General features: G+C 40.8%; 1 protein-coding gene across 4 annotated transcripts; it reads left to right on the top strand.

Annotated features, from left to right (window-relative positions):
• Nucleotides 1-4,159: 4,159 nt before the first annotated feature.
• On the top strand, nucleotides 4,160-21,841 carry FBXO30 (F-box protein 30). Of its 4 annotated transcripts, XM_058534229.1 has the most exons (4): nucleotides 4,160-4,231; nucleotides 5,104-5,217; nucleotides 13,404-15,438; nucleotides 19,355-21,841. In XM_058534229.1, the coding sequence occupies exons 3-4, from the start codon at nucleotides 13,420-13,422 to the stop codon at nucleotides 19,556-19,558; spliced, it is 2,223 nt and encodes a 740-aa protein (XP_058390212.1). In that variant the 5' UTR covers nucleotides 4,160-4,231; nucleotides 5,104-5,217; nucleotides 13,404-13,419; the 3' UTR covers nucleotides 19,559-21,841. The 4 variants fall into 4 exon arrangements, with proteins under 4 accessions (XP_058390212.1, XP_058390213.1, XP_058390214.1 ...); XM_058534230.1 differs by lacking the exon at nucleotides 5,104-5,217 and having other exon boundaries at nucleotides 4,161-4,231; XM_058534231.1 differs by lacking the exon at nucleotides 4,160-4,231 and having other exon boundaries at nucleotides 4,508-5,217.
• Nucleotides 21,842-22,096: the final 255 nt, after the last annotated feature.

The following is a 22,096-nucleotide window of genomic DNA, read 5'->3' as shown; positions in this document are numbered from 1 at the left end:
AAAATTTATACATAGAAATTAAATATTACTCCCAAAATGTGCTGCTTGCTTAGCGAAATTACATATCCATGTGTGGACAACTAAGACTATATATTCATCACCCTCACCTGAGAGAAGGCTACCTGCTCATCTCCTCACCTGCACACACTAGTTCCACCTAGTGGTGGCTACCTGAGATATAAATACAACACCTTGTACGCTCTCTCAACAGCCTTTCTGGGAATAGAATTATTCATTTGTTCCTTTATTTGGTCAATGAACATATATTCTGTATGCTAAGAACTGTATTAATAAATGTAATTATAACAACTCAAACTGTGAAACACTGAAATGCACATGATAGATAATTTCAACAATGTCCTACAGCAAGTCTGTGGTATTCAGGAACAAAATCTGGGTCTTCTACTTTTTCCAACATTCCAAGCTGCCTTGGTTCAAATTCCCTTGATTATTTATATAAAATTGTAAGGTTGACTTGGGGTTATGAACATTACCCCTGGCAGGCTGTTTCTAAATTACCATATAATTATATGTTAATTGTCCTATTCTTCATACTTCAAATAAACGTATGTAGGAAATATAATTACAGCTATTAGATTCCAAACTCTGGCAAGTAGGTGACTCAGACTGGCTCTTTCTCTCTCATAATTCCTTAGGAGCACATTATAAAAGAGGAATGGTATTTCCCACCGCAGTCCCAGATGGTAATTCCGATTGTCCCATGATTTCACAGCTGCAAATCAGCCCCCACCCTCTCACACTTGTCTCTGGCAAATGACGCTTTCTTTAATTAGCACATGACTTAAACTTTAGTCCCAACTTATCTGTTGCCTTGGTCCCTGGGCTACCTGAGTGCAGGCTGGTCTAACTGGGAAAGAAAATCTACTTGTACACTGATGCCGTTTGCCCTGACGTTGAACAAAGAGAAGAGCAATTTGGCGGGCTGCAGAATTTGCTTTATCAACCGAATTTGCTTTCTCCGACAACTCCTCTCTCTTACAGTCTAGTCTGGTGTCTAGGCTTTGTACTTCTACCTGTGTTGTTACTTTATTCTTATGGCTCTTATACCTTCCCCAACTTGAGAATGGCCTCTAGAAAAATCTACCAGGAACTATGGCTTGTCTAAGCCTGTGTGAGATGGCCTGCCGAGTGTGATTTGAGGAGGTGCACGGCCCTCCTTTTTAAGGCAGTAGGTAGGTCGAACTGCCCTTTCTTCCTTTTTACTTTAAGTTCCCAGGGTCCCTGTCACTCCTGTGGGTGGTTAAGCCACACAGATGATAGCTTTGCTCTAGAAGTACATGTCAAATACATGTATACTAGAAAGGATGGCATATTTGAGGAAACTTGTGACCCCTAGAATTCTGTCTGCTTGGCACTGAAGTTTAAGATACATTTCCTTGAAAAGGCACCAAGAGAAGTTTCTCCAGGGAGTTAGAGCATAGGACAAAAAATGAAAATGGGGATAGCATAAACTGAGAGAAGTAGACATTTTATGTTTGAAGTGACAAATATTCATTAAGCATCTACAATACACACAGTGGTGTACTAGAAACTGAGGGGAGATACAGAAGCAATGCAAAGCATGCTTCCACGGGTCTTGAGATAATCCGGAAGCTGACACGCATTTGTGAAACAGGTAACAGTGACATGAGGTGCACATCAAAGTGCTGAAAATAGTATGTGCTACAGAAGCCCCTCATAGAGGACATGAGATTAGAGCCGTATAGTTAAGAGGGAAGAAATTCAGGCACTAGCATTTTATGAGCACAGGAGACTTGGAATTGGACTGTGTATACTGTTTGGTGGAGAAAAGAAGGAAAGTAATCAGGCTAGAATGGAAGATTTACTTGGAGCAATTGAAGACAGGAGTTGAAACTTTATTCAATGGGCATTAGATAGCCATCAAAGATATCTGAAATGGATGTCTTAGGAGGAACTATGTTGGTGGTGGGTTTGAAGTGGGAAACACTGAAGGAGAAAAGACTGGTTAGGCAACAGCGGAAAGCCAAGTTTACCTAGGATGGTAACTAGGAAAGAATGTGAAACACAGAAGAAAGGATATATATATACATATTTTTTTGATTGCCTGGACATGGAAAACTATTGAGCTGCAGAGGGCAAAGAAGACTGTGAGGTTTACAGCCTGAATGACTCAGCTGGAGGGGGTGGGGGTAACCTAGTGTCAGCTACGTGACTTAGGAAAGGGGAAAGCCCCAGATTTCAAAAAGTCCAATCATAGAATCTTGAGATTTTAAAGCTGGAAAGGGCTTTAGAGATCATCTATTCTAGCCCCTTCATTTTACAGGAGGGCAACTGAGGCAAAGGAAAGATCTGTGACTCAGTAGAGGACAGTGAGCAGAGCAGGACAAGAACGTAGTCATATCCGGCTAGGTCATCCTGCCTGCTTAATTATCCTTTCTGTCTAGTTCTCTGGACAGTGGCTCCCAAACTCTGGACTGAGGACCAGGGCCCATCTGCAGCCAAATTAGACAAAATAAGAAAAATAGACTGAATTTTCCAAAGCTGAATTTATTCATTTAGGGCCAGCCCTGATGGCCTAGTGGTTAAAGTTCCATGTGCTTGGCTTTGGTGGCCGGGGTTCAGTTGCCCGGTGCGGAACCACACCACTAGTCTGTCCGTAGCCATGCTGTGACAGCAGCCCACATAGAAGAACTAGAAGGACCTACAACTAGTATATACAACTATGTACTAGGGCTTTGAGGAGGGGAAAAAAAAAAAAAGAGGAAGATTGGCAACAGATGTTAGCTCAGGGCGAGTATTTCCCAGAAAAAAAAAAAACTATTTATTTAAAGAGCTGACCTTTTCTCTGTGATTATGTCCTTGCTAATAACTGGTGCTAAAAATCTTTCATTTATGAAATCATGCACTAATATGAGTGGTGCAATTTTTACTTTCTTTCTTAGCAATGAAAAGCTAGTAATCTAAGTTCCTCCTTCAGTCTTTTTTTTTTTTTTTAACTGAGAGTCGTTTCCGTGCAGGATGGCAAGTTATGTGTGATCTGTCTTTCCCAAGACACACCAGTAGCCACAAAGAGGATTACAAAACAGTGCTTTCCTGTCTCCTCCCCCACCCTCAAGGCCAGGATAACAGACATCTTCTCTTCATCACAGATCTCTTGCGCTAGGACTGGGCAGGAGTCCGCGGGATGAACATCGGGATAGGGGTGAGAGGAGAAGGGACACCCAGAACCCAGCACTCTGAATCACTGTCCCTTCTGTTCCTGGGCCTTAGACCAAGCTTTGGTGGCAGTATCCGGGTGATGGACCTCAATTGTTTGCTATGGCCATGGGACATTTCTGTTTCAAGAATCTTGCAAAGCGGCTTCAGGCCACCTTTCTGGCTAGATCGAGTCGCCCTTCCCACGTGGACAACCTCGCGGCTGCGGTCTGCGTGGAGAGTGCCCAGTCCCCACAGCAGCAGAGCGCTCCAGGAAAGCCTCGCGGCGCCGCATCCTGGGCTGAGCTCGGCCCCGGTGGCGGAACCTACAGGGTCCGGCACCGAGTCCCAGGAGTCAGCAGGCAGGCAGGCCCGTGGCGGCGATCACAAAGGTCGAGCGAGCGCTGCCCGGTCCTCCTAAATGTCACCTATGGGAGGAGCGCCGCACCGAGAGGGCAGGGAGCTGGGCTGCTGCTCCTGCAACACAGGAGGCCAAGCCGCCCGACCTGGGCCTGTGTCCTCAATCCCAACACCACGGGCCTAGGATTCCGTGCAGGAATACAGAATTCTCAACCCAACAAGATTTGGCGGCACCGCCGGGAAGGGGCCACGTGGGGCCCAGCGGGAAGCCCCTCGCAGGACCCGCTGCGCACACAGCGCTTTAGACCCTACTCCGCCACGTCGCTTCCGGGGTCCGTAGCCGGCGTGCGCGTCCCCGCCGAACGCAGCGTGTGCGTCCCCGCCGGGCTCAACGTGCGCGTCCCCGCCGAACTCAGCGTGCGCGTCCCCGCCAGGTTGGCCGCGCCGCCGCCGCCGAGGCGCGACGGGGCGAGGCGAGGCCCGGCCGGTGGGCGGGGCGGCGCCGGGCGGGGCGGGGCGGCGCGGGGGGCGGCCTCCCGGGGAGGAGGCCGAGGGGCTGAGGGAGGAGGAGGAGGAGAAGGGAGACGCCGGCGGCCCGGCGGGCAGACGGGCGCGAGGAGGCGGACGGCGCGGGCGTGGGGCGCCGAGCGGCCGGGACAGCCAGGGCCTGGGCCGCGGCTCGCCGCGCCGGCCGGTGAGTGGGGCCCGCGGGGGCCGGAGGCCGGGGGCGGCGGCGGCGGGGCGCGCGAGGCCGGGCGGGCGGCCGTGGGGGCGGCGGGCCGGCCTGGGCGGAGGGAACGCGGCCCCGCGGCGCCGGGGGGCGTCGGCGCCCGTGCTCCCCCGGCCCGCCGGGGAGGCCGGCGGTCCGCTAATGGCGCCCCGCGCCCCGGCCCCCGCGGCGCCCGGCGGGCGTGTCTGTGTTGGGAGGGGCGAGGCGGGGCTCGAACCCCGGCGACCCTGCGACCCTCCAGGCCCCGCTTTCCTGTTCCCCTTTAGAAACTTGGGTCGTTTGGGGACACACGGGTTCCAGTCCGGCCGGTGGCATCCTCGTCTGTCCCCCGGGTGAGTGGAGCGGGGAACTTGTCCATTCATGGCAGTCAGCGGACCTTCTCTTAGCCTCGGTCCTCGTTACAGGGAAGCTGCTTGATTTTATGCATCTGAGCGCCGCGACCGTTTCCCAGTTATTTGTGTCCTGTCCCGTGGAAGTACCTTGCCTGGAAGGGGGACGTAGAGGGAATTCAAAGGAGTCTCCTTTGAGTATTTTTAAGGTCTGAGTCTGGGAGATTGGAGACAGGCAGGCAGAAGTGTGTTGTTTACCATGGTTCTTGTGCTGCGTTCCCCTTTCCTCGTCTCTTGTTTTTCTTTCTGAGCCGTGTGGTCAGTCCCAGATAAAAAGATGCTTGGGAAGGAATTGACCTTTTATTCCATAATTACTTTGTGGACTCTGATCCAAGATGAAGTTTTTTTTTTTTTTTTTTTTTTTTTATGGGCGTAGACTGACTTAAAACTCTTGCAAGACAAAACCCCAAACTTGCTAAATGTTAATTTCCACTGGCTACATTTCAGGATGGTGCTGTGTCCTGTAGAGACCTAGTGAATTATATGGAATTGTCCGTTTGCTCGTGTTTGTGAAGGTTTTCCAAAGCAGCCCTCCACCAAAGGAAAAGAGGAGCATAACACGTACGTTTAGGATTTTTGGAAGGGTTCAGTTTTCCACTATGCAGTTTTCGCTGAATCACTGTTCCTTATGCTAAGTCATTGTTTCTTACTACAGAAGTTTAATTGGGGATAACATGGTGTTTTGCTAACTTTTTAAATTCGTGATTTGTTTTTATCTGGTACTTTAATGCAGTGACATAGCTTTTTTTGTGATTCGGGAAGTGTTAGTGGGTGGAGCCTTGTGAGTGTTATAGGAGAATTGAAGTTTCCGATATAGGCAAACCTTTACGATTTCCACGTGTACTAGGTATTTAATTTCAATCCAGTATTTCTCCATGTTTAGCATTGGAGACTTAAAAAAAAAAAAACAACACAGTGTCCTAATAAAATCTACTACTTTGAGATAATGTATGTAGTTAGTACTCTAAGGTCACCAAAATAGGCACTGGTTAATATGTGTTCACTACTATTTGATACAGTGTTACTAAAATGTGACTTTTAATGGGATAAACCCTATGCTGTTTTGTATGGTTTTGGATAAATCTTGTAACTGAGTTCCTATGACTGCCTGTTTCATTAAAAGGAGTTACTACATACTGTGGAATGACATTGCATTCGTAGAATACTTTGATGTTAAATTCTTCAATCAAAAGGCTAGTAAAATATTTATTTTCAAATTCAGTTTGATGAAATAGGTGAGATTGGTCTAGAGGTCTTATATTGCGGGTATCCAGATAGTTAAATATAGGTAAGATGCCTCAATTAAAACCCAGTCTGAGGGGCCGGCCCCGTGGCTTAGAGGTTAAGTACGTGCGCTCCGGTGCTGCCGGCCCGGGTTCGGATCCCGGGCGCACACCGACGCACCACTTCTCCGGCCTCAGTCTCCAGCCATGCTGAGGCCGTGTCCCACGTACAGCAACTAGAAGGATGTGCAGCTATGACATACAACTATCTATTGGGCTTTGGGGGAAAAAATAAATAAATAAAATTTAAAAAAAAAAAAAAACCCAGTCTGAAAGTCTTTTGTAAAAAGGTTGTATTTTTTTTTTGAGTAGGTAATGTTAGCATTAGATAGTTCCTCATATGATTGCTTTTAATAATCTTGAAAGTATAACCTGCTATAAAAATAATTATATATAAAGCTTTGTGTATGTAAATATGGTGGTTATGTAGAGTGAAGTACATCTGTTTCCTGAGGAATACATCTTTGTATTCTATTGGGCACACACATAATTATGACCAACCTTTGTCAATTTCTAGGTTGTTTTCACAGTAGAGTGATTGCCTGGAGGTCACAAAGCTGAGATTTCTTGGAAGCCCATTCCCCCGTGCCATGCTGCGCATTTTAATAAGCTGACTTCCACCCAAAGTGTCAACTCAGATAGGTTCTGGTCTGAATAGTAAATATTTATTAATATATTTATTTCGATTTTGGATGTCTGTAATTTCATTTGGTTGTTTAGCAGAGGACACTGCAGGTAGTTAGAGCTTTCACTTTGGAATAAGCTACTCATGACCTTATTTAGACATGGAAGATATATTGATTGTATCATAACTGGAAGGGGTAAAAACTTGAAAAAGTTTTCCATGTAATTAGGTTATTATTCTATAAATAAAAAGTCAGAACCAAAATTCAATAAAAGAATGTATACAATGTAACCCATTTAGCCATTTTGGGCTCATTAGGAGGGCATGTGCTTTGAGTTGGGAGTTTAATGGATTTTCACCGTCCCCGCCCTCCCTTTTTTTTTTTTTTAACTTTTTTTTTTTTTTTTGGTGAGGAGATCAGCCCTGAGCTAACATCCGCCAATCCTCCTCTTTTTTTTTTTTGCTGAGGAAGACGGCCCTGGGCTAACATCTGTGCCCATCTTCCTCCACTTTATATGGGACGCCGCCACAGCATGGCTTACCAAGCAGTGCGTCGGTGCGCGCCCGGGATCCGAACCAGCGAACCCTGGGCCGCCGCAGCGGAGCGCGCGCACTTAACCGCTTGCGCCACCGGGCCGGCCCCCCTCCCTTTTTTTTAAAGCCATTGAAATAAGATTTCCAACTGAGGTTATCGATTTATTGTGGTCTTTAAAGTGGAATGCACCTGATCAGCACAGCAGTCAGCAGGTGTTTGTATTTACTATGCAGTACTACCTCCGACTAGACAAGAAGGATGAGCCTTGCTGTGGAGGAGCTTATAGCTGATTGCTAAATTTGAAATTTCAGTTACAGACTTACTTGTGATAATGATTAACTAATAGAACAAGTCTGTCTAGCATTCCATTTCAGCCTTACATTGAGGCAACAATTTATGAAGTATTCTGTTTCATCTAGTACCATATTAATCATAATATTAAGCAGTAGGCTGATTCCCCTTCCTTTTTGAGCTTTTTCTTCGCCCGATACCTGCTCAGGCACCTGCACACGTGCACCTCAGCTTTTCTTTTTGAACCTGATGCCTCTTTATTCAGTACCCAGTAACCAGACTGCAGAGTTGATTAAAGAATTAAAATAGTAGAACAATTATACAGGTAAATGTTTCCTTCTGTGCCTTTTATTACAATTTTTTAAAAGATTTTAAAACAATGCAAGATTGAAATTAACTTCCTTTGATTTGCTTTTATGATGGACGGTTTATCTTAGTCCATATATAATGCCTGGAACATAAGACCTAGGTGCTCAGTAAATATTAGAGCATTACTGACTTTTTATAGCTGGTACGATGCGGTAATTTTGACGCAACCTGATTATCTAATACATACTAGATCTATAAGGTTGAATCTTTTTGTGAAATATTTAGTCTTCCATGAAGTCAAGAATCTCATTTTATTTGGGGATTCATTGTTTTATAATTCTTTTCTTTATTCGTGTTTTTAAAACAAGTGAATCTCCAGTTGAGGCACAGTTTTGAATAAAGGGAACACAAGAATGAATGAGGCAAAAGTCTGCCTCCTTCATGGAGCTTATAGTTTTCCTGTGGAGTTAGATGTTAAACAGGATAATGATTTACTTAGACTTGTGACTCGTGTTACCAAGGAAAAATGCAATTTGTAGTGAGCACATAGTGTATAATACGGGATACATACCTTGCCTTCGGGTATGTGGAAAAGTAACGTTTAAACAGACGGAAAGATTTGAGGCAGCAGTTGGGGAGGGAAAGAGGTGGGCATGCACGTACATGTGTGTGTCTGTGTGTGTGTGTGTGTGTGTGTGTGTGTCTCTTGGAGGCTGAGGCAGACATTAACAACAGCCTGGGGCAGCAAGCTGTGTTGAATATTTTGGGTGACTTGATTTAGAATATTTTACAATCGTGCTAATTTGCAATGTTTTATTTATTTATCTCGTTATAGATTGTAATGAATTTGGAAAAATAAAGAAATGGTTTATTGAGGGCAATATCTTTATGTCTAGAAATAGCCTAAATGCAAGTCCTTATTTCATTGTATGGGCCAATGCCATGTCTTAAAACTATTTTTATGGATTGCTTGTCAGCCACAGAATATGAGTTGACCAAGAATTTCTGTTAGAGAAAATTGAAACTGTTTCAAAGCATTTAATCACTTACAAATATTTTCTAGTCTAATGAAACTTTTTCCAGTCATTCAACTTTAAGTGTAAATTACCAGAGATGTTATTTGGAATGTTAAGATTCTTTTTCAAAAGAGTTTTAAAACTCCTTAATATTAAGTTTTTTTTCTTTAATTAAGCTCATCTTGTACTTTACGCCTCAATTTTAGCAGCATGTTTTCCACTGGGCCTGCTGTGTCGCTGTTCAACTGATAAATCAGGGATTGACGTTTTAAACCCGTTTCACAGGATTTATGAGCAATTGCGAAATGCTTTATGGAGGCGTATTTGATAATAGCAATCTTGATCAGACCTTGAAAATTTTAAATTCCGAAGCTGAAGATTCTGTCCCCAAAAGACTCTTTGGGTATTGTCCAGTGCATTTTCTTAACTCATTTCTTAATACATTTAGTTGTAAAATAGAAATAAACTGCTTTGTATAGCTGTTTTGAGAACTGTTAAATTTATATTGTTGTTGCATACATTTATACTGAACATTATTATAGATGTAAATTATTTGTAAAATAATTTATTTTAAAACACTTATATTCAGAGCAAAGTAATATGCTATTATAATTAGAAAAGACAAAAAGACTTTCTTGACCACAGGGGTGATTAAGTGTTGGAATAAACTACAAGGAAAGTTGTGTAATCTCCATTCCTCAAATAACATCTTAAAATTGGATCACCAGTTACTGAAGTGCTGCCTTATTTTCTTAAACTTTTATATGTAAACATATTTGTTATTGTCCATGTGCATTGATCAGATATAGATTTAAATCCCAGCTCTGCCGCTTACTAGGTAGATGGCCTTGGGTAAGTCACTTAGCCTTTCTGAACCTGTTTCCTCTGGGTTGTTATGAGGATTAAGTGACATTAAGTTACCCGATATATGTAAAGAAGGATAAAATAGGCACATAGTTAAGTGTTCCCTTTTCCTTTGCTCTGTCTACTTCAATAAGGAATAAATATTGTGGACTCATTCCTATGGATGCTTTTATTTTTATTTTTTTAAACATTTTTCTTATTCAGAGCAGAGTAGTATGGAAGGAGCTATTTATTTTGAAGCCTGCGAGCCCTCTGCTTCTACCTTTCAAAGTTGTTGCTGTTTTGCATTTAACTCAGTTGTTTGTAGCAGTTGCTGTTTTAAACACTTTTGAATTAAGTAATGTTTTTGAGATGTGTTCTGCCTGGTGTGGTCGTGTGATGTGGACGTAATGTAAAGTGTGCCTACAAGTTCTGAGGGCAGTGGTCACTGCTGTTGGCCCTCCTTGTATTTTTAGGTTTCTCTCTTAGTAACAGTCGGGCTTATAACCATCAGCATGTGAGTCTAGTTGTTGCAAAATAAGAAAGCTACAGCTGTTTGTATAATCTAATCACTCAGTGAAATTTGTCTTAATTTTTGTTGAAGTTTCTCTTTGAATATCTGCTTAATTGACAAATGTTTGTTATCATTAGTCTGTCGTTTCTTCTATTATAACTCTTTTAATGTTTATCTTTAATTTATAGGTTCTGTCCTTACCTATAAAATTTATGGGAATAAACATTCAAAAGTATTTAACTCATAATTTGTAATTTTTAAACATAATTTAAAAATACAGTTTTTTTGTTAAATGTGTGTTCTGTTTTTTTCCCCCTGGCATCGTTAAGCACCATAATATCAACCCAGAACTTTTCTACTTAATCAACGAAAGCTCTGTCAATAATAAGTAGACTTTTGTTATTCTAGTTTGAGGAAAATCTAGCCTGGACTAAGAGAAAAAGAAATAGCGTTTGGAGAGTAATTGGTTTACATTAGCCGCTTGGAACCGAGAGAGAATTTATGGGAAAAAAAGTCAGAGAGCTAGCAATCTTTTATGCAGTGAAGTGAAGCAAATATGCTAAGAATTGACTTCTTATCCAGAAAATTATTATCTACTACAATGTAATTTAATTTGGGAAAAGTTGCATTGAGTTACCTGTGCCATATACAGGTAGAGATATACCATAAGTAATTAACTGTAGGGATCTGAAATTTGGAAGAGGGATCTGGGCACGAGGTATGGATGAGTTTTCAGCATACAGGTGCTAATTGAAGTTTTCGAGGAATTGAGAACGCCAGGGAGAATGTATAGAATGAGCAAGAAATGACATGGATCCCTGAAGAGTGGTAATAGTTTTAGAAGAAAGGATTAAGGAATAACCAAGGGGTAGGGGGAAACCCAGGGAAATGTGGCATCATGAAAACTAAGGAAAGATCATAGTTCAAAAAGGAGGGATTAATCAACATAATGATATAATGGCCAAGGAAGATGAGGTCTGGAAAGAATGCCCTTTGGATTTAGCATTGAGGATCTTAGTAGAGCGGTTTTAATGAGTGATGGTAAAAATAAAGCCAGATTAGAGGGCTGAAGAGTATGGGAGGTTAGAAGCGTTTTTTTTCTTCCGAAAGCTTGACGGAATAGGAAAAAAGAAAAAAAGAATAGTAGCAAAAGGGCGATATTGTTTTATTATTTAGGCTTTTAAAGATGAAATAGTCTTTTAAGCTTTTCCAGCTAGTGGGAACAAGCCAATAAAGAAGTTGAAGATTACAGAAGAAAAACATTGAATAAGCTCAAGTAATTATAATTAAATCGACCTATGCTAATGCTTTCTCTTATTTTTGTATAAGACTTTTCTTGATAAAAGCAGGAAAGACCCAAGCCAGCCCTGATGGCCTAGTGGTTAAAGTTTGGCGTTCTCACCGCTTTGGCAGCCTGGGTTCGCTTCTTGGTCACGGAACTACATCACCTGTCTGTCAGTTGCCATGCTGTGGTGGTGATGGCTCACATAGAGGAACTAGAAGGACTTACAACTAGGATATACAACCATGCACTGGGGCTTTGGGGAGGGGGAAAAAAAAGAGGAAGATTGGCAACAGATGTTAGCTCAAGGCGAATCTTTCCCTGAAAAAAATAAAAATAAAAAAAAAAAAAGCCAGGGAAAAAAGATGTCTGTAATCCCATCATGTAATTTTATGGATACTATTTCTCTGCTTAAAATCGTTAGTGACTTCCAGTGAGTCTGCACTCCTTAGAGTAGCAGGTAGTGCACTCTTCATGATTTGCCTTATTCCTGTCCAGCCTCATCTCTCACAGCTCTCTTGCATTTCACTTTGTGATCCATCGTTATTTGGAAACTTGAGGTTCCCTGAACATATTTTGCCAATTCTTGCTTTTCTGCATTTGCATATGCTGTTACTTCAGTATTGAATGCCTCCCTTCCTTTCCAACCCCTACCTTCCTATGCTTAAGGCTTCTCATCTTTCAAGACTACTGTGAGTTCTTCTCTAGCCCCTACTCATACTGATCGTTATCTTCTCTGTGTTGCCCTGTTACTTCTGTCATATTGATAACATAATAGTGTGACATGGTTTTTACTGTAGTCTCTGACCTCCTGCTGTAGCTCCTTGAGAGGGGGCACCATGTCTTACTAATCTTTATATTGCCACACCAGACACAGTGTGTGATACATAGTAGCTAATAAGTAGATATTTAATGAACGAATGGAAACTGTGGCCCTCAGAAGTAAATGATTTGCCCACAGCCACAGAACTGGAGCTAGAACTTATATTTTCTGGGTGAATTCTCTATATGTTTTAATTAAGGCTTACTCTGTTGATTTGTTGTAGAATTTATTAAGGCATATGTAGAAGGAGAGATCAATAGATGAAATCTTAAATGAATTCGTATATTTAGAGGGAATAAAAAGAAAACTAATAAAGTTTTAGTTTAGTATATTCATGAAATTCAGATTATTCTCTTTTAGGAATGTGATTATATCTCTGTAATGTGGGGTACATCAGAATCAGTGTTAGTGGTTAACTTCGCATGCTCCACTTCAGTGGCCTGGGGTTCTCAGGTTCGGATCCTGGGCGCGGACCTACACACCGTGGCTCATCAAACCATGCTGTGGCGGCATCCCACATACAAAATAGAGGAAGATTGGCACAGAAGGTCGATGTTAGTTCAGCGACAATCTTCTTCAAGCAAAAAGAGGAGGATTGCCAGCAGACGTTAGCTCGCAGCCAATCTTCCTCACCAAAAAAAAAAAAAAATCAGTTTAGTTGAAATTAGAAAGGTAAAAGCTGGTGCCGGCCCCGTGGCCTAGTGGTTAGGTTTGGCATGCTCTGCTTCTGTGGCCCAGGTTCGGTTCCCGGGCACAGACCTACATCACTGGTTGGCGGCCATGCTGTGGCGGTGACCCACATGCAAAATAGAGGAAGATTGGCATGGATATTAGCTCAGGGTGCGAATCTTCCTCAAGCAAAAAGAAGATTGGCAACAGATGTTAGCTCAGGGTGAATCTTCCTCAGCAAAAAAAAAAGGTAAAAGCTAACGCATTCTCTGAAATCTAAAAGTTAAATATGCATTAACTTGTTTTTGGCATTAATTTATATACTACACAATATGCTAGAATTTAAGTATTATGTTTTGAAACATTGAGCCTTTTAGGCATATTGTTATATGGTATATAAAAGTGAACTTTTGAATTGTTACTTGAAGTGCTTAAGTTGTTTCAAGATGGATTGATTATACGTAAAATAAACTTGTTATAAATATGTTTTTAAACAGTTTTTAAAAATCCACCACCTTTTGCGTAACTTCTTATCTTTTTTCCATCTCAACAACTAGAGCTGGATTGGCCATTATGGAGGAGGAGCTGCAGCATTCGCACTGTGTGAACTGTGTCAGTCGACGGTGTATGACCAGACCAGAGCCAGGGGTTTCCTGTGACTTGATTGGTTGTCCATTGGTTTGTGGAGCAGTTTTCCATTCTTGTAAAGCTGATGAACACCGACTTTTATGTCCTTTTGAACGAGTGCCTTGTTTAAATAGTGACTTTGGATGTCCATTTACAATGGCTCGAAATAAAGTTGCTGAACATCTAGAGACGTGTCCTGCAAGTGTGGTGTGCTGTACGATGGAGTGGAACCGATGGCCAGTTAGTTACGCAGACCGGAAATCGTATGAAAATCTAAGCAGAGATGTTGATGAAGTGGCACAATTAGATATGGCCTTGGCCCTTCAAGACCAAAGGATGCTCTTAGAATCTCTCAAAGTAGCCACCATGATGTCAAAAGCGACTGATAAAGTATCAGAACCTAGAGAACAAATCTCAGTTAAATCAAGTGTCCCAGAAATACCACATGCTAATGGTTTGGTGTCTGTTGATGAAGAATCTTATGGTGCACTTTATCAAGCTACTGTAGAAACAACCAGAAGTTTGGCTGCTGCTTTAGATATCCTGAATACTGCCACAAGAGACATTGGCATGTTAAGTTCGAGTCTTCGTGCTTCCCCAAATGAAATGAATGAAGAGCAAAATGCCGGAGAAAGCTTACAGAATAGAAACTTGAAAGACCAGGACCATCTTTATGAGGATGAGATGGGAGCAGTAGGTGGAATTGACCATAACGACACAAGTCAGAATGCCCAGTCTGAACAAAATGGTTCAAGTGATTTATTATGTGACTTGAATACTAGTTCTTATGGTACTTCTGCTCTTTGTAATGGCTTTCCTTTGGAAGATATATGTACACAGGTCATAGACCAGAATCAGAATTTACGTGGTGATTCAGAACAAAGTAACTTAACAAATGGAGAATGTGTAGCATCAGATGGCACTTCAAAACCTTCCAGTTCACTTTTAGTAGCAGCACAACTTAGGGAAGTAATACCATCTAATGCTTTGCCAAATGGCACAGATGATGAGGATGAAGGAGAATTGTGTTGGAGAAAAGTAGACTTGGAGGACTTACGGAATGTGGATGTCTTATCTTTCAGTCATCCTCCTCCATTCACATTTCTTTCTAATTCATGTTGGTCTAAACCAAAGGAAGATAAAGCAGTAGATACGTCAGATTTGGAAGTTGCAGAAGATCCAATGGGCCTCCAAGGAATAGATCTAATCACAGCAGCATTACTGTTTTGTCTAGGAGATTCTCCAGGAGGGAGGGGTATATCTGATAGTCGCATGGTTGATGTCTGTCACGTGGACTTTGGGACTCAGACGTTTTCACTTCCGTCTGCAATCTTAGCTACAAATACGATGGTTGGGGAGATAGCTTCAGCTTCAGCTTGTGATCATGCCAACCCCCAGCTTTCAAATCCCAGTCCTTTTCAGACACTCGGGCTGGATTTAGTATTGGAATGTGTCGCTAGGTACCAACCCAAGCAGCGTTCAATGTTTACATTTGTTTGTGGACAATTATTTAGAAGAAAAGAATTTTCTTCACATTTTAAGAACGTGCATGGTGACATTCATGCTGGACTTAATGGCTGGATGGAGCAGAGGTGTCCTTTAGCATATTATGGTTGTACCTATTCTCAGCGTAGATTTTGTCCGTCAACACAAGGAGCAAAGGTTATACATGACCGCCACTTGAGGTCATTTGGAGTTCAGCCATGTGTGTCTACAGTATTAGTAGAGCCTGCTAGAAACTGTGTGTTGGGATTACATAGTGACCATCTAAGTAGTCTTCCTTTTGAGCTCCTACAACATATTGCAGGCTTTCTCGATGGCTTCAGTTTATGCCAGCTCTCATGTGTATCCAGGTTAATGAGGGATGTATGTGGCAGTCTGCTTCAGTCTCGTGGAATGGTCATACTGCAGTGGGGGAAAAGGAAGTACCCAGAAGGAAATTCATCATGGCAGATTAAAGAAAAGGTTAGTTGAATCTTAACCATATCAACTCCTTATTTGATGTATAATAGGCACTTAATAATGTTGCTGAATTAATAAAATTAATATCTTGTTGAAAAATTGACCGTCCTTAAAACATTAACTCAAATGGTGACAAACTTTTAAAAATAGTGATAATTAATGAAAAACTAGGATAGTTAGAATTGTTTGTCATAGATCCATGTTCACTGCAGACATCCTAGGACTGGGTTCTAATTTAATATGGCAGAGGCCACATCTGTTTCTTCAGTTGAGCAGTTCCATCTCCATTCAGTTCTTCTGTAAAAACTCCCTTTGTTTGAGTCCACTTCAGCCACCTAATTTGGGCTCCATCTGAAACATTTTCACCATAGGACAATGGAGGAAGCAAGGAGAAGGTTTTTTACTGCTTACAATTGGCAGTTTCTCTCCATTTTTAGCAATTTCTTTCTTAGAACTTGGTTGTTTCAGGTAGAACTGAAATAGAGAGAGATGAGGAGAAGTTGTAACTACTGAACTAGTCAGTGACCACTGGAGCGTTTGGGGGATAGAGAACGTCAGTGATGGATGTAGAAATGCCCTAGGCTGCAGTGAGGGAAGAGCAGGGCAGCAGGATTTAATATTGTTGGTGGGGACTCTGGGTTTAGTCCAGTACAGGGGAGGGTTGGAAGCTGAGCTGGAGATTTAGGCAGATCTGGGAACAAATCCTGGCCCCACCATTTCTCTTGTGATACCCACTTTTGCCCAGCTTGTTTTTGAGCCATTATCCAATAGAAACTAGACCGCATTACAGATATCTTTGATTGAAGATGTTTTTCATTTTAGAATCTTTATATTATGAAACTTTGCATTTTATAAAGTGGAAAAAAATTTGATACAGGTTACATTGGATAAGATTCAAATTTCTGGCTACTTGTTCTTACCACCGTTAGGTTTTCTCTCTTTTACTCATTGCTCCAGTTTTTTAGAATTCTACATCTACTGTGTTCTCCTGAGGCTTTACCCAATAAATGAACGCACTGATTGTTTTATGATTTTTTTTCCAAAAGGGAATCCCAGTGGCAGAAACTTTGGTTCTTGCTGCATGTATGTGTGTATTGTTGTTTTCCAGATGATTTGGTATCTCTCCCATTTGGGATGGGACTCTCTGAGCATGGCTTTGTCCTTGCTCAGAGTATTGACCTGTGAGGTGAAATATTTTCTGGGGATTCTCCTCCTGCAGAAAATCTCATCTACTCTTGGATTTTAAGTTGCCATCATTCATACAGATTACTCACACAGCTATAGCCTGGCCATTTTCTCCTCTGGACTCCAGGCCATTATACACAAGCATCTACTGGGCATCTCCACTTGATTTTCCCACAGCTTCATGAGGCTTGACATGTCCAGCCTCCTCCACTTCTCTACCCTCTTAATCTCAGAAAGGGGCATTATCATCTATCAAATTGCCTAAACTAGGAAGTTGGGGTTAGGGTTGACCCCTTTGTCCCCCTTTATTTCCATATCCAGAGAATCACAAAGTCCTACTGAGTCTCCCTTCTTCATACCTCTCAGGTTTGCTTTGCTGTGTCTGCTGCCATTTCCCTAGCTCAGTCCCAACTTCCCTTCTCTTCTGGATTACTACCATAGCCGCCTCCTTAACTGAGTTTCTATTTCCAATTGGGTCCCTCTCCGCATGTTCTCTGTGTACGAGCTAGTGATAAATATTTTCTTAAATACAGTTCTTACACTGCAGTGCTTAAAAACTTTTTAAATGTTTGTGAATTGCCCTGGGATAGAGACAGACTTGTTAATGAACATTCAAGGCCTTTTATGATCTTGTCCTGACTCACGCCTCAGTTTCCTCCTGTCACTTTATATTCTAGCCACACTGATTTACTCACAGTTGCCTGATGTTTTCTTTCTTGCCTTAAGGCCTTTTAGTGTGCTGTCCCTAATACCTATGTTTGAGCATTTGGAATATGCTAGACAGTGTGCTAATAAGCATTTTACTTTTGTTAACTTATTTAATGTACTGTCCCTATTTTATGGATGAAGAAACTGAGGTTACAGAGATTAAGTAACTTGTCCAACTAGTTGATGGATCAAACCTAGGGCGCCATCTCTGGAGCTTGCGATCTTCATCTTCTTGCTAGATCCTACTTACTCTTCAGATCTACTTCCTCAAGAAAGCTTTCTGGAACCCCACCCTGAAGCCTTCAGGGAGGTACACTACTCCGTATTGGTGTGGTACCCCATTATATACCCCTACTCTCTAGACCCCTGCTAAAGCACTCACCATGCTGTTGTGAAATTCTCTGATGAATTGTCAGTTTCTTTCATTAGACTGTAGTAAGTCCTTGGAGAAGTGAGACTCTGGGAACCAAAATATATACTTCCTAGCCCAGCACCTGCCATATAGCAGGCCCTAACTATGTACCTAATAGATACTTTTGATTGAAAAATTGGCCCATTACTAAGAAACCTTGTTACCAGGAGGTGGGAGCCATTCATTTAGTTTGTTTCACTAGACTCTTAATTGTGTGGAAGTAGGGCAGCTGTCTGCCACCATTGACTCTTTCAGCTAAGTCGTTCTGCTGAAGCTTAACAAAAACTCCCAATTTTTCTTGTAGTTTCGTGAGTCTGGGGAATTGTAAGGGAGGCTAGTGACATCTATAATGTCTGTTGGTAGCTCCTCTCTAGGCCTTCACTGGCTTTTGAAGTGACTCTATGCAGGGAAATTGATATAACCCTCAGGAGTACAGCAAGTGAGTACCATTTGTGCTGTGAACAGTGGTGAGTTCTATTGCCAGCTGAAAAATCGTTGTGTTCCCACAAATTTGAAGGCATCTGGCTGCCCTGGAAGGCATTACCATCCCTTGCTGAGAAGCTCTAATGAGTGCTGCCCTCAAATCCACTGCTGCCTTCTAGAGCGTCTGCTGTTTACCATGTATTGGTTCTCTGACCAGACCTTTGCCTGTTGATGAGCTTAGCTGGGGTGCCAAGGCCTGTCCTGTCCCCTGCATGCTTGCTGCCTAAGTCTGTGCTGATCCGCGCAGGCTTGTGAGCTGTGTGCGGCAGGTTCGTGTTTTGAGTGGTGGAGATGGGGGAGGCCACAGCAGTCGCTGCTGGACCAGCAAGACAGCGGTGCTTCAGGGCTTTGGGCTGCTGGGTGGGCAAAAGGGGAAGTAGTCCATGTTTTTACCAGCAGACGCGTCAACAGGAGCGGCAAGTGAACAGTTTGTCTAGAAATGGGTTTTACAATGTTATGGAGTAAAGTAAGATTTATTTACAAAAGCTCTTTTTATATAAATATTCAGAAACATTTTGAACAAATTGATGCAGCCGTATTGTTGAATATTACTAAGTACCTTGAGTAGTTAAAATTGTGGGTGGATAGGTACCTTGACACGATATTACAGTGTATTTTTTAGTATGCTTCATAGCATACTATACTGTATTAATACACTATATGACATAGTGTCATAGGAATGGGAGAAAACTTAGAGAAAAGATAACACTTGTACTGTCAATGTCTCCAGACTATGGATAGTTGCATATGGCCAATTGGATGGGATGAAAGAAGAGTGTATATACTATGTGTTATTTTAGGAAGTAGCTTTGAATTCATGAGGTTATGAGTTTCAAAAAATTGCCTAATAAGCCAGGTTGGATGTGATTTTTAATGTTGGGTTTTTTCTATTTTCAGTTATTACATTTATTGAAGTCATAATGTCATAGAAGTGATTTATCTTATAAATATTTGATGAACAGATTTGTATACAAATGGATTTACTACTTTTCAATTTTGTAGCTAACTGCTTGAAACTTTACACGTGTTGGATGTTTCTCCAACACTAGGAACGTGTGCAGTTAGAGCAAGAAGTGTGCTTTGATTCTTATAAATTGACTTGTTTAAATCTGAAGTAGAATTTTCTTTTAGGTGTGGCGATTCAGTACTGCATTTTGTTCTGTTAATGAATGGAAATTTGCTGACATCCTAAGCATGGCTGACCACTTGAAGAAATGCAGTTACAACATTGTAGAGAAACGGGAGGAAGCAGTCCCATTGCCGTGTATGTGTGTGACACGAGAACTCACTAAAGAAGGACGTTCACTTCGCTCAGTTTTAAAACCTGTACTTTAAAAACTGTAACTCCACTTGCACATACATGTGAGCACCTAGTACAATTTCTTTGTAATATGTGACACTTTATTAATGTATTAAAGTTAAAACTAGCTAAATTTATTGTCACTTTGTATATAATGTTTTGAAGTGACATATATTTTTATAAAGTACTGTTTAGTTGGGAAAAAGTTGCCTTAATGTTTGAAATGTGTGAAATTTTTGGAACTTGCTGGACAGGGTGATTTAATTTTTAGCAACATAATTTTCAGAATTAGTATTTTTAATGGTGTGCATATTTTGGTTCTTAAATTTTTTGCTGCTTAAACTAACAAGATCCTGACCAAGCAATTTATTCCTCATGTTTTCTGTGGGTTGCAACCCATGCTCAAAAAGCAAAACTTTGATTCAAACTTTTGCAGCATAGGTTTTTCAGATAAAAACATTCAATTGCTTAAATACTGCCATAAGATCATTATAAAGTTTTTATTTTCTAGTGCCCCCCTTATACAATTGATACATGGATGATCTCTAAGACAGTCGGCCCTCGGTATCCATGGGTTCTGCATCCGCAGATTCAACTGGCTGCGGATGGAAAGGCCTGTGATGGTTGCATCTATACTGAACATGTAGACTTTTTTTCTTGTCATTATTCCTTAAACAATGCAGTATAACAACTACTGACATAGCATTTACATTGTATTAGGTATTATAAGTAATTTAGAGATGATTTAAAATTTACAGGAGGATGTGTGTAGGTTATATGCAAATAGTGCCCCATTTTATATAAGGGACTTGAGCACCCATGGATTTTGGTATCTGCAGAGGTCTAGAACAATCCCTCATGGATACCGAGGGACAACTGTATATGCTTACATGATATTTAAAATCATGACTAATGTTTGGTAATGCCATTTATCATGTTTTAAAAATAATCCACAAGAATCTTTTCACCTTAGGTATTTACAGCTCTCTACAGAGGGTGACCATATGCAACTTTCTTTTTTGTTAGATGCCACATCCAAAGACTCAGCAATGTGTTAGATGACAGGTTACAGCAAAAGCAAACAAAATGCCTGTGAATTTATTTTAATTTGAAACTTCGTGGTATTATATGTTTGCTAGGTATTTGCTATTTGGAGAGAAGAAAATATACCTCATTTTAAATTTGAATTGGGCGTATTATATGAATAAATTTCAAATATTCAAAATACAAAGGGCTTAACTTTTTTTCGTATGCATTTTAAATTTTTGCCTTTTGATGTTCATAAAAATCACAACTATGTTGTCTTAAGACATTTAAAAATGTGAAATGTGTTATCTTTGTAAGATGACAATCATGAAATGTGGAAACCTGTCTTGGATGACAATCTCTTTACAACATTTCCAGGTTAATTTCTCATTGACTTCTCTACTAAAAAAGTGAGAATTGCATCTTTGTGTAAAGATCAAGGTATGACAGAGAAATACTGAAAGACATATTCTTGAAGTCTTTCATTATGGTTTTCAAATCGATTTATATTATTATTAACCTGATGTGGGCAGTGTAAAAAAATGAATATATCAGTATTTAGAAACAAATTGCAAAGATGGGGACATGTATTTAAATAATTTAAGTAACTTCTGGCAGGTGGTAGTCTGAAATGGTGAAAAGTTACCTTATAACAGATCAAAACCCTGTTGTGTCCTCTCTTCCTCCATTTGTCCCTGACAGTGCTCTATTGTTATTAGCTTCTTGATTCCCATATATGGCAATCAGGCTGGGCAGAGGCGTTCCTTGGGCATTAGAAAAGAATTCTGAATTGCTTAAGACTTGTTTTGGTTGGATCACGTCCTTATTACAGTTGAAAAATGTAGCACTAAAGACTAATCAGTTGTTTTGCCTCACCTGTCATTATAATGGTAGAATACTTATTTCCCAGTGCTTAAACTTGCTTTTTCAACTGTGAGATTGAATTACATAAACAGTTCTCCATTTCTGAAAAAGTCAGAAATAAGATATCAAATCCTGTAAAATATAACTTTGCCTTGTAAAGTTTTGCTGAAGAATGTGTCTGGTTAGGATAGCACAAACATTAACTTTTTGTTTTATGGTTGTGCTTTTTAAAATCCTTGGTGTTTAAGTTTAGACTTCTTGTTTCCACTCTGGATCATGAGATATTTAACATTTTTCCACCTTCTATTTCTTTTACACATCTTTGGCTGTTTTCTTTTTTGTGTGTTATGCCACCATACCATTTTGTTAAAATGTTTTCTTTGTGCAACATTTGTTCAAACTCTAATAAAATTAATATTTTCCCTTTATATGGCTCAGTAACTTAAAAAGAAAAACTTTCACTTAAATAAAATTTTAATACTTGTTTGACAAATTCCAAACCATCATATTGTTTCTATAGTGTGGATATTCTGCATGTTCTAGGATTTGCTTGTTGATTTTCATTGCTCGCCCATGTTTCACTGGTGAGCATTAAATTTTTTTTTTAATGTGGAAAACTCATTAGTTAGCTTTTTGTGCCCCTTCAGTATCTTCTTGAAAGTATTCCCACCTAGGGGTATTGA

This window comes from Diceros bicornis, chromosome 39 (assembly GCF_020826845.1).
Source record: "Diceros bicornis minor isolate mBicDic1 chromosome 39, mDicBic1.mat.cur, whole genome shotgun sequence".
NCBI classification, from domain to species: Eukaryota; Metazoa; Chordata; class Mammalia; order Perissodactyla; family Rhinocerotidae; genus Diceros; species Diceros bicornis.
This window is presented reverse-complemented; position numbering and strand designations above follow the sequence as displayed.

What these genes read in the sequence shown, in the direction of transcription:
- FBXO30 (XM_058534228.1), top strand. Translation starts at nt 9,006, where the DNA reads ATGAGCAATTGCGAAATGCTTTATGGAGGCGTATTTGATAATAGCAAT. An exon ending in GTCCCCAAAAGACTCTTTGG is followed by an intron (nt 9,119 to 13,403) that starts GTATTGTCCAGT and finishes CTCAACAACTAG; the next exon opens with AGCTGGATTGGCCATTATGG. An exon ending in CATGGCAGATTAAAGAAAAG is followed by an intron (nt 15,439 to 19,354) that starts GTTAGTTGAATC and finishes ATTTTCTTTTAG; the next exon opens with GTGTGGCGATTCAGTACTGC.